At 45.5% G+C, this 15,965-nt stretch overlaps 1 protein-coding gene and 1 non-coding gene across 5 annotated transcripts; one reads left to right on the top strand and one right to left on the bottom strand.

Moving 5' to 3' along the window:
- Positions 1–6,029: 6,029 nt before the first annotated feature.
- LOC148638723 (gasdermin-A3-like) lies at positions 6,030–15,918 on the bottom strand. 4 transcript variants are annotated; one of them, XM_088623261.1, is made up of 11 exons: positions 15,779–15,918; positions 12,714–12,940; positions 12,271–12,463; positions 11,682–11,844; positions 11,090–11,198; positions 10,376–10,423; positions 9,727–9,756; positions 9,483–9,622; positions 8,487–8,649; positions 8,021–8,091; positions 6,030–7,624 (listed from the first exon to the last, which is right to left on the bottom strand). In XM_088623261.1, exons 2-11 carry the CDS (start codon positions 12,928–12,930, stop codon positions 7,394–7,396), a joined length of 1,365 nt encoding a protein of 454 aa, XP_088479387.1. In that variant the 5' UTR covers positions 12,931–12,940; positions 15,779–15,918; the 3' UTR covers positions 6,030–7,393. The 4 variants fall into 4 exon arrangements, with proteins under 4 accessions (XP_088479387.1, XP_088479385.1, XP_088479388.1 ...); XM_088623259.1 differs by lacking the exon at positions 15,779–15,918 and adding an exon at positions 14,371–14,965; XM_088623262.1 differs by lacking the exon at positions 15,779–15,918 and adding an exon at positions 14,371–14,965 and having other exon boundaries at positions 9,727–9,753.
- Positions 12,969–13,040, top strand: trnac-gca (transfer RNA cysteine (anticodon GCA)). The gene has a single exon. It is a non-coding gene; the product is annotated as a tRNA-Cys (tRNA).
- Positions 15,919–15,965: the final 47 nt, after the last annotated feature.

Genomic DNA, 15,965 nt, shown 5'->3' with positions numbered 1-15,965 from the left:
GGAACGCTGATCACCTGACACAGAGACACTGGATACTTCTGATCTGCTGGAGTGGGTAAAATACAGCGTCAGATTAGTTCTAATTGAGCAGTGCAGATTACAGCCTATTAATTAAGGGACTTTAATGACGCGTGTTCATCTTCAGTACATGGAGCTGCCAATGAAGCAGCTGCCTGTCACTTGGTCTCACATTCTATTCATTAAACACGTACTGAACATTGTGGATAAGGGCCTATTTCACAATGACATTTCTGAACCTGACAAGCACCGACGTCTTAACAATGAAACATGCACAGATTCGCGGACTATCTTTAATCGGGTGGGCGCTGGGTGATTTTGTTTTCCTCAAGCGTATACAAGCAGCTCTTCCCACAGAAAAATGGCACAAATACATGCCCTATACCAAGGCTGCTTATTCATACCGCTGATGCATTAGAATAATCAAGTTACATGAGCCTGTATATCCGAGCGAGTAAATTACTTTACGATAACCTTGTCAAATAATGAACTGCACTGTCAAGATTAGCATTTCACAGTTTACATTAGAACAAGTAATAGGTTTATTCCATGCTGAAAAGAGAAAAGTTTACATTAGATTGGCGCTCATACATAATTCCTGGAGGGCTTACTGTCTTCTTGGTTTTTGTTTCACACACATTCTCAGGTATAGGTTGGTCTAATTAATTAACAGCATGATTGTATAGCCTCTGACCGGGTGAGATATTGGTAATTGTACTTTAATGACATGATTATCTTGTGTAATGAACTGTAAGATAATACTAGGAAAATCCCTTTTCGTGTCTGATTTAGAAAACAATGAGGCTAATTGTTTAATTGACAAGTCAGGCTGGAACAATTCCAGAAGATGACATGTGGCCCTCCAGGAAGTAAGTATCAGGACTGCCGGAGAACCTGCCCATCCAGTGCAAAACCAGCCCTCTGGAGGAATGAAACCCATGAACATAGCCTTTGTTGCATCAACACAGCAACAAAATGATATAAACAAGAGCTGCTGTACGGCCAAAGTCAATATTTTGCTCCATTTGATGACCGTCCTGTTAACGAAGAAAGCATGTCGCAGCAGGGCTGTTATTGATTGATAATAGCCGCAGGTGCCTCGCTGTCACACAAGATTCCCCCCCCCCCCTCACTGCGCTAATGTAACAGGGTCATTTGGCACAGGGTCTGTTCCAGTGATGTCACCCACCTAATGCAGGAGAGCCAGCCTTATGGTGGTTGGGGGGATTTTCCACAGCCTGGGGAATGTCGCTGTGTGGCTCCGTGCTTGCCCGAGAACAAACGTCGTCCAATCTTCCAGGGACAGACGCTAATCTGGGGGCGCCCCACCCCAGTGCTCAAGTCCTCGCGGTCCCTGTACACCCCCAGATGCTTGAGAACTGCTTCAGCAGCCCATCTAGTGCAGCACGCAATCAGATCAATTATGCAATCAAGGGCTCGGGAGCAAAAACGGAAATGTCCTGGTCCCTTAGGACTGGAGTAGGGTCCTAGTCTGAGCACAGTCTGGAGCAGAAGTCCAGAGTCCAGAAACCTCCCGATTTTATTCCAAACTGCCCTCAAGAGCTGAGAGTGGAAAAAATGCCTGAGCAAGCAAGCAGACCAGTCACTGAGAGCAGGTCAGGCTGGTGATGGAGGACCCAGCTCGAACCCCAGGAGTCCCTAGGGCTTAGTCAGGACCAAGGGGATCCAGCCCTGATACTGGACAGCTTGGAGAGTTCCTTTTTCAGTCCAGCTGAGCGCTGAATGGCTTCATTGTATCCATCAGTTGCTTAATTAATAAGAATAAGTCATCATGCCTTTTCTGCCATCCCTGGGCAACTCCAGAGCACAAGATATGGCTTTTTCCAGACCTGGACCATTCTAGAACCGTGAATAAGGGAATTTCAAACAGTTAATTCTAATTCCAACATTTTCTGCTGCCCCATTAAAAGAAAGAAAATCACAGACACAGGCAGAACCACAGAGAACCACGTTTTGTAGGAACTAAATGGCCTTAAAGATTCTTTTTATTTTTTCTAGTTGGTTGAGTCCTTAACCTGACCTTTTTTCTCTGCTCACCCCGCCCTCCCCCACACTTTCCCTCCGCAGTGGTTTGACCCATGAAAAATGTGACCCCCCCCACAATAAAATGATGTGACTTGTCAAGTGGAAAAACAACATTGGCTTCCACCTCCGACTCAAGCCAGGAAACTGCGAGGGGAATGCCCGGAAAACGAGATACAGGAAGGGTGAGGAAGGGGAGAGAACGAGCAAGAGAACGAGAACTCGATACGCCAACATAAATCCTAAACCCGTAAACCCCATCGCACTTGCTTTCGAGGTGCTTGCTTTTCTTTGTGTAGGCCCACAGAATTCACTGACCTCAATTAAACATCAACATCAATCAAAATTTCAAACAGATCCCGCGTCCAGCTCACCATAAGAAATTAATATAATAAATATAACACATTTAGTTTTGTGCATTGCACAGTACATTATTTCTTTGTTTTATTAACTTGATTAATGTACTGTAAGTAATCTCTGGCCAAACAAGCATCACCGAATACCCACAGTTCTCCTTTATTCCCACTGCAGTCTTTTTTTTTTATTTTTTTGGGGAAACTGCAAGATCTGAACCGTTCGATACGCAGCAAGAGTCCTGGCAGCAGAACTGACATTACCAGCGGCACCCCCGCTGAAACACTCACCCACACACCACTGACGGGCCAGGGCATCGGGCAACACCCTCAGTCCGGGGCTCTGAAATACAGACACCCTCCGAATGCTACAGCTCCTATTTCCACTCCTGATCACCAACCCTTCTATAAGATAGATAACAGGACCTATAAACCACCTTCCACCCAAACAATTCTCAGCGTACAGGTGCGTGTACACCTGATGCCTTGTCATCAAAATTACTATTTTTGTAAATTATTATTTTAAGATTTGGATCCCCCTTGTTGATGATGTCCCTAGTCCTCAAGGTGACCCCCTGATCACACGCACTGCATGGACTGCAAGGGTAACCCGCTGCTGAGCAGCACATACACCAGGCATGGCCTGTGTTCTTGAACACTAGGGGTGAGCAATCCGGGTCCTGCTGGGTCAGTGTGCCTGCAGGTCTTCATTCGCAGCTCTTAACAAGCTCAATCAGCTCAGTACTGAATTCCTGGGACCAATACGATACCTTCTTCCAGGTCTTTAGGGGCTGCTGCTTGAAGAGACCTGGGCCTGCAGGACCAGGACTGCCCACCCCTGTTCTAGACTTCAAGAGGAGGGCATCCTGCCTCCCACTGTGTGCCCTCATCGCAGGGGGACAATGTGGGCCTACACTCCACTCTGCATGGCAAGCCTGACCATCACAGGGCACATAGCGACACGAGCACACGTGGACAATTTTAGATGCACCAATTAATGGTGCCTTTGGAAGATGAAAGAAAACCCAAATCGGGGGGGGCTTCACATGCAATCTCCACACAGAATGTGCCCCAGTGCAGAATCGGACCCAGGACCCCAGAGTTGTCAGGCAGCAGCACTGACCAGCACACTGCTATTACATAAACACAGCTGCATCATGTTTGACGTTAAGTGCAACCGATTTGGTGATGGGCCGGGCTGCGTGTTTCTCTCAGGGGACTCGCGCAGTGCTGTCAGCTCCGGGACAAGATCCTCAGTGGGCTTTGAGGGACACAGGCAGCCCTTTCCAGCGCTTTTCTGAAAGTCACACCATGTCCGTTACAGCTGGCTCACCAGCTCATCATGCCTCATCACTCCAGGAAAAAAAAGCCCCAATGCTTCACATTCAATTAAGGACACCGAGGCATCAGGCTGCCTGTCAATATGCAGCTGTCTCTGGTGGGATCCAGGACAGGAGGTGGAAACATTTTGGCACATGTAAAAAAGATCTGTCTGGTATCAGCTCTCAGTAAAAACAGCATTTTAAACGACCCTTATAAAAATTCATTTCAAAAGATGAAAAAAGCGTTGTTTTTTTCTCCAGAGCTCATCTCCACTGGCAGGAAGAATTTCAGTCTTATTTTGCAACTTTTCCCAATTATAGCATTGATTCAGATTTTGATTTTGCTTCCGATTCCTTTACTGTATATGTGAAGAAATCTCATTTTTCATTTGCAGGATCTAACTTTTCAAGAAATAACATTCTGGAAAGCAAGCCTTTGTATTTTTCCTTCCGAGTATAAATATGGACTGTATAAAATGTAACCTGAAAAAGGCCTTGGCATTTTCAAGGCTACAGCTGGTGCATTGCTTCATTTCTGTCCTTGGATTCAGACTCTATTACTCGCCCTCCATTCATGCTCATAGGGAGCTACAGCAACACACATGTGACCAGAAGGACATGTTTTGGACCCGGTGAACTGATATGTTAATACGAGGCTGCTGTGCTACAGAACTTAGGTTAGCAGGAATCAGCTCAGAGGCGAGATCTCTCACTGAGGGTCTGTTCAATAGGGAAGCTCTGAAAATTTTAAGCAGAAGTCTCTTCTCTTTCAGCTGAAGGTTAGGCTACAGTACTATGTGTGTGACACAAGCATAAAAATAGTCCTCCAGAAGATCAAGGGTGTCTGCCCCTTAATCAGGGACAGAGGGAAGGCAGGCAGTCTGAACAGCCCCTTTCTCACAGTGGTGAAACTGAGTCCCCCTTGTCCAGGCAGCTTCAGGCTTCAGGGAAGGTCTGAGGGCAATCTTGCCCAGTCCACTCCGAGGCAAAACTGGAGAAAAGCCTCTCGTGCTGCCAACTTCTGTAAACAGCCCTGTATTTTACTGCACTCCAACAAACTGTCCATTTACTGCCAATTTCAGAGCCCCATGGCTGGAACAGGGCTGTGTTTCTCATTGCCCGTGATGTCTCCTTCTGGGTCCTCTGATTTTTTCCCTGAACCCAGCAGCTGATCCTGCACTATTTTTGGCTGTTTGTTCTGTAACTCGTCACATTTCCCCCACCCCACCCCAGCAGCTCCCTGCTCACTGTCACCTTAGCGATTAGCAGTAAATAACTCCATTCTCAGCGAAACTCATCAACATCGCGACACTTATGAGACATAAATCCTAGGAAGAAAGCCCTTAGATCTCGATTTTCTCCATCACATCTGCACCTTAACGAGCATTTACAGGCACAGCATCATGTCATTACGGCTCTCCTCGTATGAGCCCATGAATATTTCACACAGTAAATTCCCTGAATGAGGGCCCTGGGAGAGCTTTAAGACCAGGGATCTCATCTATAACGGCACCCAGGCACTCGGGAGAAGAGGGAATTTAAATGGCATTAGTCAAGGAAGTGGAATGCAGTGGAGCTGAGACTCCTGGACAAGATCCATTTTTAAACACAGAGGACAAACCTTCTCCCGCTCCTCCTCAAAGCCAGACAGAGCACGCCGCACACAAAGCAGGAGGGAAAAGGGAAGAAAAGAGAGATGAGGGAGGGAGAGAAGACGATGGGATAGCCCTGGAGAGAGAGAAGAGATGGAGGGTGGAGAAGAAGGAAGAAAAGGACAAGAGAAAAGTCTTTCCAAGAAAAGTTCTCATGTTCAGCATCAATTTAAAAAAAAACCTTACAGATTACCATCAGCTGGAAAATCGGATCATAAAATCTTGCACGAGATGCATAAATGACAAATTCAAACACAGGAAAACTAGCACAAGGTTCAGACAGAGAAGCGGACCGATATTCCCTGCCGACCCCCAGCTCCTATTTATAGTCGCGTACTGTCAGTTCACATCAATGTCCACACAGGGGCTTCGCTGCCACCTGCTGGCTGAAACCAGCAGCGTCGCCTGGATAGTCCAGCAAGCAGAGATGGAATTTAAAAAAGGCTTTTTGTTTGCAAGTAAACTTTTTAATGATCGAAATACACAGAATGTCTGAGACATTCCAAAAACACATGTTCAAAACAGTCATGTTCAAAAGATCCACTAATGAGGAAGTTAAGTGGGAAGCTTTGTCTCCTGGAGGTAGAGATCTGAAGGCTGGGGGCACCAGGCTCAGATACTCCAGCACGACGGCTCACACCCTTCAAAAAAGACTAACTTCCTCTCTCAGATTTAATGCCCAAACCTGAGCTTAGACAACAGAAAACTTAAGACTTTGATATAGTTTGGGCCCTCCCTCTGCAAGCTGGTGAGCCTGAGAAGACAGCCATGCTGCTGAAGCACAGAGGCGGGCCTGCTCTTGATATACAGACTGGTGTCTCATCCAGGGCGTGACCTGACCCTGCTTATAAGGAAGTCGAGTAACACCTTCTGCAGCAGAGCAGAGGTGCTGTTTTGCAGCGGAAGTTCAAATTCTCAGGAGCACAATTACCGAAGTTCACACTACAGAGGGCCAGGAACACTCTGCTACCATTGCAAAACTTAAAGGTCTCAAGCATTGCAATCTCTGCTGTTAAGGAGTTTGGTACTTCAGAAACCATTTGCCGCAGAAACCTCTGATCCTGCTGCAGAATTATTAAAAATTTACTGGTGCTTTTCTAAAACTGGCTAAATGGAGCACAGAGCGCTGAGTGAGAGAGAGAACACTTACAGATGGAATGTTTTGTTTTTTCCTTGAACTTCTAGTTGACTTAACACTGGACTTTGGATATCTATCCATGCCAAATGAAAAGAAAAAAATCTGACGTAGGTTGTGAGTAAAGTAAGACTGTTACATACGACTGCACCTGTTTTGTCAAAGGATTGTGCAGTGAGAGCTACACTAAAGGCCTTTTAAATGTTGTGCCAAAGCCAACCCATGCAAAGATGAGAGGGAGCTGAGATTTTTGCATGTTGTGTAAAATCATAAAATGAAGTCCAGACATGAGAAGCCAGCACGAATGATCTCATATGTCATTGCCTCTGGACAGAGAATGTACTTCAGCAGTGAGTCCGAGTATGCGTGCAGAGTTACCTTCGGGCTGCCTCTCGAATCACAACCTGTAGGAATATGCAGGTGTACCCCACTTATTGTTTAATAAAAAGGTCTTTGACTCCTGCAGAAACCACAGAACAACAAGCTTTGCAAGAAACCACATTTAGCAGTTTCAAACTTCGTCTAGAGAGATAAGAGCAATATTATGATGCACTGAAACCACTATCAGATTAGAGGTTGAAACCGCTGTGTAAGTGGCAAACTGCCACTCTCTTCTGGTGACAGAGAGAACTGCACACAAGTAAGGGAGATGGCATGTTTTGCTATAGTGTAATAGATTGAAGCACATAAAAAAGTAGAAAAGTAAAAATATTCAAGTTCAGTACAATATAGCTCCTGCACACTGCTTCAGGCAACAGGCTCCTGGACACTGATGAAAAGCGGCTTGGATACAGGCTATAACTGGACAGCCTCAGTGTGTTACCAGAGTGTGTTTGTGCTCACTGAGTGTCTGGGCCTCTGAGAGGGGGGTTACTGCTCCAGCAGGCTCTCCAGGCCTTGCAAGGCGATGTAGAAGGAGAGGAGGGCGACATCGGGGTTCGAGGGGGACCCCAGACTGGGGTGCAGTCTCCCTTCGTCCAAGCACAGCCCGCAGGACCCCAGCACCTGTTTGGCCAAGCGCAGGCTGTCCTGGGAAAACTGCTCAGACCAGCCCGATGGCAGGCTGGAGCCACTGTACACCTGCTCCACGAGCCACTGCACCTGCAGAGACACCAGGGCCTGGTCACCTTGCCTTGCTAGAGATGAGCACTGCATGCAGAGAACCGGTTTACTTGCTCAATGCTCTGTCTACATGAGGAATTGTTATGACAGTGTGATCGGCGTTTCTAAGAATTTCAAAAGATATTTCAGCCACCAGACAGGAGAAAACAGACAAAATTTACATGTAATTAGCTGTATATAAATATTGCAATTTCTTTTACACACGTGCTGTATTTGCAGGATTTAATTAGTGTTTTTTGCAGACTCACAGAGACATTACCAAGGGCAATGCCTGACAATTGCAGAGTCTCCTATGTCTCCTTCAGTCCCTGTCAGCCCCTCCCAGTCCCCCCAGTTCCTCCCAGTTCCCTTCAGCCCCTCTCAGTGTTTGCTCACCAGCTTCAGCTGCTCCTTGCGGGCCTCGCTGGTCAGGTCACAGATCAGATCCGCAGTGAAGCCTTCCAGCTCTGCAACACACAAGCGCCCAGTGAGTCCCTGCGCTCTGGAACCCCTGCCAGAGTCCTGCTGTCACCCCCGTCTCCGAATGGCTGAACGCAGACCAGGTTCTGTAAGTCCTTACAGTAAAAGCGACCAGCACAGCTGCCAAAGCTGAACATAATAGCTCCTGACTCTTCAATCAAATCCTACACTGTATATACATGTGCTAGAAAAATTATCATTTTATTTTGCATATTATACTGGACCTAACTTTTACTTGAGCCTGTAAAATATGGGGGAAACATGCAAACTCCACACAGACAGATGCCCGAGGCCAGAATCAAGCTGAAGGCTCTGGAAACGCGAGGCAGCAATCCTCACTGTCACAGCACCGTGAACAAAGTGCAGTGGAAACCATGCTCACCGTTGAAAGCACTGACCAGGAGCCCGAGGGGAGAGCACAGCTCGTTGGGATCACAGGCGTCAAGTCCCACCATGCTCAGCAGCTCGTTTACCGAGGACCTGACCTCCCCAGGTACAGCCTCCAGAGCAGACAGATCGCCTGCACACACCTCCCTCTCCTCCATCTGCAATCCCACAAATGCACAGATATACATACTGCTTCACTGCTGCCATTGTGCACAGCCGACTCTCAGAAGTGCATCTCTTTTTCCCATTACGTTTTCACATCCCACAGTTGGTTTTGCGTGTCAGAATAAGACTGCAGTTTCTTCCTAATGTGGCTTTAAAGCAATTTTACTGTCTGCTTCAGTAGCCCTCTGTGTTCCACTTTTGTCACCTCTCCACGTTCTTGTTCACAGAGATGACCAGGTCTCTTTCACGCCCTACAAACAATCCCCTTGCCTCGCTGGGGGTACAGCACCAACAGACCAGATCCTTTTATTGGTAGTTTGTAGATACTGACTGGTTTTCCTTGGCTGGTTAAATCACAGGTCGCTTTTTCAGCCCTGTACCTTTCAAGCTTGGTGGTGATCAGTGGTTAAGGTTGGAACTTAAGCATTCGCTGTATTTCACTGACATCATCTTTCCTGGCCAGGTAAATGGGTCAGCTACTGTATGCTTCTAGCTGTCGCTGAAATTTGCCATTAACATTTTAGGGCATCAATAACATTGTAATGAATGAAGTGGACTGAGCACATCAAAAAGGCAAGCACGTGGTCTGTAGTGAGTAGCTTGGCAGCATTAAACTCTTTTTTGGTCTTGCAAGGTGGACAGGAAGATTTCAGCTGGTGGTGCCATCTAACAAGCAGGGCAGTCTGCCAGGCTGAAATGAGACATAGCAGATACACTGGAGCAACAGCATGTGACACACAGTCACTCCTTGCTCGAGTGGGCCTGGGTCTGGGTCTTGTGTGTTGTTGCTCTCAGATAGACAGTGCATTCCCCAAATCCCCCTTACTATGCTATCCAGGGTGGACAGGGCCTGGCCAGATGTCAACGTCTGGGACAGGTGTTTCCAGATGTGTTCTCTGGAGCTACTATCCAGGTTCTTGAATTCCTGGAACTCCTTCTCAACTTTGCGTTTCATTGCCGGGAAATCTGAAAGACAAATACAGAAGTCAGACACTACAGAAGGTTTAACCTGCTAAATATGTTAATAATGGAGAAATAGGATTGGACATATTATGCTTTTTAGCACTTACCCTTGGCATCATCTGCAATACATGACACTCCTACAAGATGAACAGGAAAAAAACACTTTAAGTGTTTTCCTAACCAATTCCTAATCAAGAGAGAAACACATTTTGATTTATTTTATACCCACCCAATTTGAAATCTTTCTGCATTCCTGATCACAGCAATGACTCCTGTGCCATATAGGGTACAGTTTCCTCCACCTTGATGCAGACACAGATGAGCTATTTGTCTTTTTACATGTTACACATGGCACAGCTCCTCATAGGAGGGATTTATGCCAGTTGCAGGAGGACTGCAAGCACGCAGGTGCAATAAGGCACACAGTTATTGGGGTGACGTCATCCCCTCTCTGAAATCTACACGGTGTAAAACTGGGCTGCTGTGACAGAGGGACCCAGACTTCCGGTGTGGCAGAGTGATGTGCTGTCTAGGGAGTGGAGCCGTGTGTACTTAGAGCCCGGGTTCGAATCGCTGCAGGTCATCAGAAGGTACCTGGGAGCTTGAAGGAGTTGCCATTGTACTGAGAGCCAAGACCGGGGCAGTTGTCTAATCCCAAGCCTTCCAACTTTTCCTGAGACAGTCCTAAGCGTCACACAGCCTTATTCCAATGCAAACCATTGATTCTGACTGTAAGTAAGGAAGGATGTACTGTACCATCAGAGAAGAAGAAACTTCTGCTTTTCTTTTCTTCCTCAAGATCACCTGCAAGATATGACATGGGAAAAGAGCTCAGCCACAGAACTGACCATCCTAGAGCTGCTGGACATCTGTCTGTCCACAGCTCTCCAGCAACATCAGCAAACACAGTTAGCTGCTCATCTCTGCACAAGGAACCATGCTCTGCTCTCTGCGCCAGAGCATAAGGAGGCAAATCTGTCTTTTTCAGTCCTTTCTTTTCCATTGCAAGTCCAAACCGTTCCCCTGAACTACACCCAACTTGTCCAATCCTGGTCCTGGAGGGTCAACGTGTTTGCTGTTTTCATTCCAACTAAGCTCTTTACGAGCAATACTAGCTGATGCTCGAGGAACGAATGGGTTCAATTTAGCAGCTTCTTTCAATTGTATAGATGCAGCTGCTCTAAAGAAACCTTGAAAACCTGGTCTAGGTATAAAGCCTGCAGGTACACTGACCTTACAGGGCCAGGACTGGACACCATAGACTAGAGCCCTACATTTACTAGCGCCCATGCTGGTGAAAATCACATACAAAACTAAGGGTCAGCAGTAAAAGACACTGCATGGAATGGAAGCTTCAAGACGGCCAGGCCCTGTCTGTGGTGGGTAATTTACAGAAGGTGGCGTGGCTCCTGGCCCAGCATGATTGAGAAGCTGGCCAAAGCACCCAGAAGGAGTTGACAAGACACTCACTGAGAAGTCCATCGTCGTCCACCTTGATCTCCAAAAGCCTGAACGCCAGCGCACTCCCTGCCTCCACCTTCAGCTCCTTCTCACGCTCCCCTTTCACTTTTCCACCAATCTGAAATGAGAGACCCACAAGGCGGAGGGAATTCTGTAAAATAGTTCCCCAGGGTCCACCATCCACTCTGGGGTAAGTGTCTGCTACACTGGTTTTGGAGGGTGACACAGGTGTTGCAGTAAGCTTCAAATTAAAACTCTAGACAGTAGGTGTCTGGAATATAACACAGTGACATAGCAAATAATTGTTCCAGTTAAGTCATTAAGACCAGTGCACACTGTGACTTTAAAGGCATAGTGCTTTAAAACACTGCACATCTGTGATATAACTCACCAGAGAAGGAAAGGAAGGAACTATTATACCGGGATAATACATCTTTCATTAACAGCCCAGTTACAAAATCACACTTAAGTAGAATTATTTATCAAACATACGAAGTTCAGAGGTCAGATCAATTTACAGGTGGCTAGTTATTACAGATGTTACAGACTAGAAACAGATGTGTTACTGCTGTTACTGCGGTGGAGGTCCAGTTAGTGGTACCGTGAATAAGTTGCTGATACAGAAACTTAAGGTGGCATCTCCATATAGGTTCTGCAGCAGGTCTATTGCGGTCTTGGCTCTGAGGATCTCCGATACCACATACAGTCCTGACACCTTCTGGTTCTTCAGCTTTTTCATCAGCCAGTGGTTGTGGTTGAATTTTCTGTCAAAGAGCAGTGCAGCACATGAGTACCCTTTGTTAATCATTTTATTTAGTCACTTATTTTTACCACATGTGCCACAGTTGAAAGGGAAACAAAGCCCTGAAAGAGAAAAGACCAGTGTACAAAATGCAAATAACACAACAGGGTAACAGTAACATTAACATGTGCAATGCAGTTGGGAGGTGTTCCAGTGGAGCGCCAGTAGAAGACACCAGATAATAAAAGTGACTTTTCCTTGATTCCACTTGCTTCCTGCTGTACAAGGAGACTCTTCACTGATACAGCTCACAGCAGTGCTTGGACATGTGCAGGGAGCACCAGGCTGACCGCAGTGAGACATCAAGCAATGTGGCCACACTTCCTCTCTCTCCCCTCTTCCTTCCTGTTTCTGAAGCCCCGCCCCCCCAGTCCCCAGTCCTCCTCACCTCTCCTCTAGCTTCATGTGAAGGTCATTAATGTTGACCGCTTCCACCTCCATGGCAGTGGAACCTGCAGAGCTGCGGCTGACCACTGTCACCCCCGCCTCTCCATCCACCACAGAACCTATTACAGGACCTCTCACTTCAACAGCGTCCTCTTGCTTTGCCTTCACTGAACCAAGTTTGTTTGTTGTCTTTCCTGATGGGAAAAGACAGAGTGAGAGAGGGTGGCAGGCACACAGGTGGACAAACAAGGTTATTCACTCCAAACCTGGATGGACATTCCCAACACATACCCTTGCACACACCCCGGAACTTGTAACCTTCTTAGCAGAAACCAGGCCCTCCAAGGTAGATTATTAGCATCATGTCTTTGATAAAAATAAATGCATGTCTTGGGTTATTCATTCATCATATTTCTAAAATGGAACCAATATGCCGATTCTCACCTATATCCACAGTGTCTCCATGAGCAAGCAAACAATCCAGCTTTATCCCTGTTGGAACAAATCGGTTGACACTCCAGAGCAGTAACCTGGTTTCCACGTGCTTCTTCACCACAGTCAGCAGCTCAAACTTATGAGAGTCGTACAGACTCTGGACTGGGTGCAGGTGGCCATGAGGGTCCAGTTCATTCACAATGTCCTTGGTCAGTTTTTTGAACATCTTGCTCTGCCTGCAGAGAAACACAAGCCCAGGAGTGTGGGGGTATAGCTCAGGGGTAGAGCATTTGACTGCAGATCAAGAGGTCCCTGGTTCAAATCCGGGTGCCCCCTTACATCTTATTGTTTGACTTTCTTGTCTCCCTATGTATAAAGTACTTGTTGAAATCCCCCTGCCCGAGACAGGGCAGACATTTATTCAGCTGTGTACTGATATAAAACTGTTATCTGTGTTCCTTTTCTATTCAGTAGATGTTTTACTGTGCAGTTAGCTGGAGTCTTTGTCACTGAATGGGGAAATGGGGAAATGACAACTGGTAATGAAGAATCATGGTATTAGGAAGTGTGTAGGTATCTGATATTTATTCAGCCTGTACAAAACGCACAACACAGATTACAGAGTTGTTGCAATTTACTATTTAGTGGAGCAACCTTCAATGGCCCAAAGCTGAGAAGGACATACAGTACAAGAAACAGGAAGCAGTGTGGGCTGTGGCATGCTCTCACTTGTTAGATATGATTAACAGTACTGTAAGCCCATTCAACAGTGCCCTGTACTCTAGTGTTATAGTCTCTCCTGATCTTCAGAGAGACACTCCTGCAGGTTCTGTAGAGAACAAAGACTCCCCCAAAGCTAAAGAACAACTGGAGACAGCGGTAAATCAATGCCCATTAAAGCCAATAATTTATTCAATGAGGCCATCAAGAACCCATCATGAACTCTTCCTATGGAGTGTTGCCAATCATATCGAAACGATGTGATGCTCACAGGGGATGCGCTAATGTATTATTAATGATTAATCTTAAACAATAATCCTTTAAGATGAAAGGTAACTGCAGTCAAAGTGTGGAGCTACTGTCGCTGCACAAGCACCAGTGACCACAAAGAGGCTCTCCATGCTGCAGGAACAGACTTCAAATGCTGTGGACTGCGGTAAAAAAGGGTGAATAAGTGGATTGTTTTCTGTGCTGCAGATAACAGATTAAAGCCGAGAGTTGTGGCCTAAAGGAGGTTTCTCTCTAGTGCGAAAGAGCCCACAGACTTCCTTCCTGTACCTAAAGTCTGGTGCCCAGATACATCTCCGATACAACGGGAGTGTAGTAGGAGGTGCTTTTAACAGCTGTGAGAGAACTGCTGTAGATTCGACAAAACAAATAAGGTTTTGAAATGCAGCATTTGTCTGTCTGTGGCCTATTCAACCTGTCCTTTCCAAAGAATAAGATTTAACCCTTACCAAGCTACAAATAACTTTTAAAAAGTTCTGGGCTCATCATTACCAGGAAGCTCTGAAACGTCAGGAACAGTGGCTCAAGAAAAAAAAATAACAAGAAAGATAAAACGCAGCTCTGCTCCTGCTTGGCTTCAACCACGACTGCTCACGGCATTCTCTCGCTTACAAAATTCCTCCTACAAAGCGGACCTCTGCAGTTAAAAGAGACTTACCTCGACAGAACTTGTTTTTAATCCAAATTTTCTCTTTGTTAGTCCACAGATTTCCAAAAGCGGCACCTTTTCATGCAACAGTGATAACTTTAGAGTTTGATAACTTTATAGTTTGAGTGGAGTGTCCAGAAAAGCGCTATATAAGTGTAAGCAATTATTATTATTATTATTATTATTATTATTATTATTATTATTATTATTATTATAGACAGACAAGTCACACAGCAACGCCCCTGGTTTTTACGAACAGCCCAACACTTCAGAGCAAAACGAAAGAAAGCACAGGGGTCTCCAGCGCGTCTGAGTTCTGAAGCTCAGTTGAGTCCCGCATAGAAAATTACAGCTTGTATAAAAAACTACCTTACTTTCCCTAACTTCGCGTCGAGAAAACAAATCCGACTTTAGTTCTCCCGAATCTTTTAAGAGGCGGTCCACCAGTCGTACAGTTCACTCTGAATGTCCTTACAGGGGCGAGCTCTAGACGCTATTATTGAACAGACAAGGAACTATCATCAAACTTTGATGAAATAAAAAAAACAACAAACACTACACAAAGCCGTTATCCCTCCTTTCTCTACTGCGGACTAATACGTTTTGTACAAAGAGGGAACAAAACTTTTTTTTTTTCCTGCAGTGAGTCGCTGTGTTTGCGTAACTTCTCTTCTACAGTCGGAGTTTAGTCACGCAAGTCACCCAACCAAGCTAGTCAGTGTTTTTTTCCTGGGCTTTTTATCATAAATATACAAGCTTTTTATTTAACGTGTCGTGAATATATTGTATAAAATTCGCTGAAACGCAAACAACACTCATTGCTGATAAGCAATTCGCCCAGCTCCACTGCGAGGCATGTCTGGTATTTCTGATTTCACATTTTGTCCGTTAAACCGATGTTGTCTGATTTTGTTAGACTGTCTGAAGCCCGTTAACACGATTGTTTACTTTTAAAATCTTTACCCTTAAGGAAAGTTTCCTGAGTGGCCAGAGTCTAAACGAGAATTACACAGCGAGAGTGGGGTGCAAATATCGTCCGTATTTACTGTATATTGCGGAGGAACATCACTGCTACGGGTAACAAAATGCGTTTCCATTGATGAATGAAACTCTAGGGCTCATGATTGAAGGTTTGATTAATATTTTGCTATAATAGGCTACTTATGTATCCCCCCGAGGAAAGAATAAGAGTCCCAGACAAAATTATTAGGACAATACATTGTAATAAGTTTTAGGGATAAATTAAGCAAACAGTTGTACATCTCCTAAAACACGATTATACTGTTGATAACTATAACATTTGGCATTACAGAAGATGACTTAAAGGATACAAAAAATGGAAAATAAATATGACAAAGCGAAACCAACTCCCCCTGCCGACCCTAAGTTTCTATTTATACAGAAACCGAAAATGTACCTGCTGGCTAAGAAACCTCTCTTCTAAGTGTTGAAGTCTCAACAGAAACCAACATACTGTATGTGTCAGAGACACATTTACTACAAAGGGCTTTTGCCTCCTGCATAGACTGAGAAACAACAGGTTTAGCAGTTTCAAACTTCGTCTAGAGAGATAAGAGCAATATTATGATGCACTGAAATCACTG

Source organism: Lepisosteus platostomus, chromosome 28, assembly GCF_059453375.1.
Source record: "Lepisosteus platostomus isolate fLepPlt1 chromosome 28, fLepPlt1.hap1, whole genome shotgun sequence".
In the NCBI taxonomy this organism is placed as follows: Eukaryota; Metazoa; Chordata; class Actinopteri; order Semionotiformes; family Lepisosteidae; genus Lepisosteus; species Lepisosteus platostomus.
This window is presented reverse-complemented; position numbering and strand designations above follow the sequence as displayed.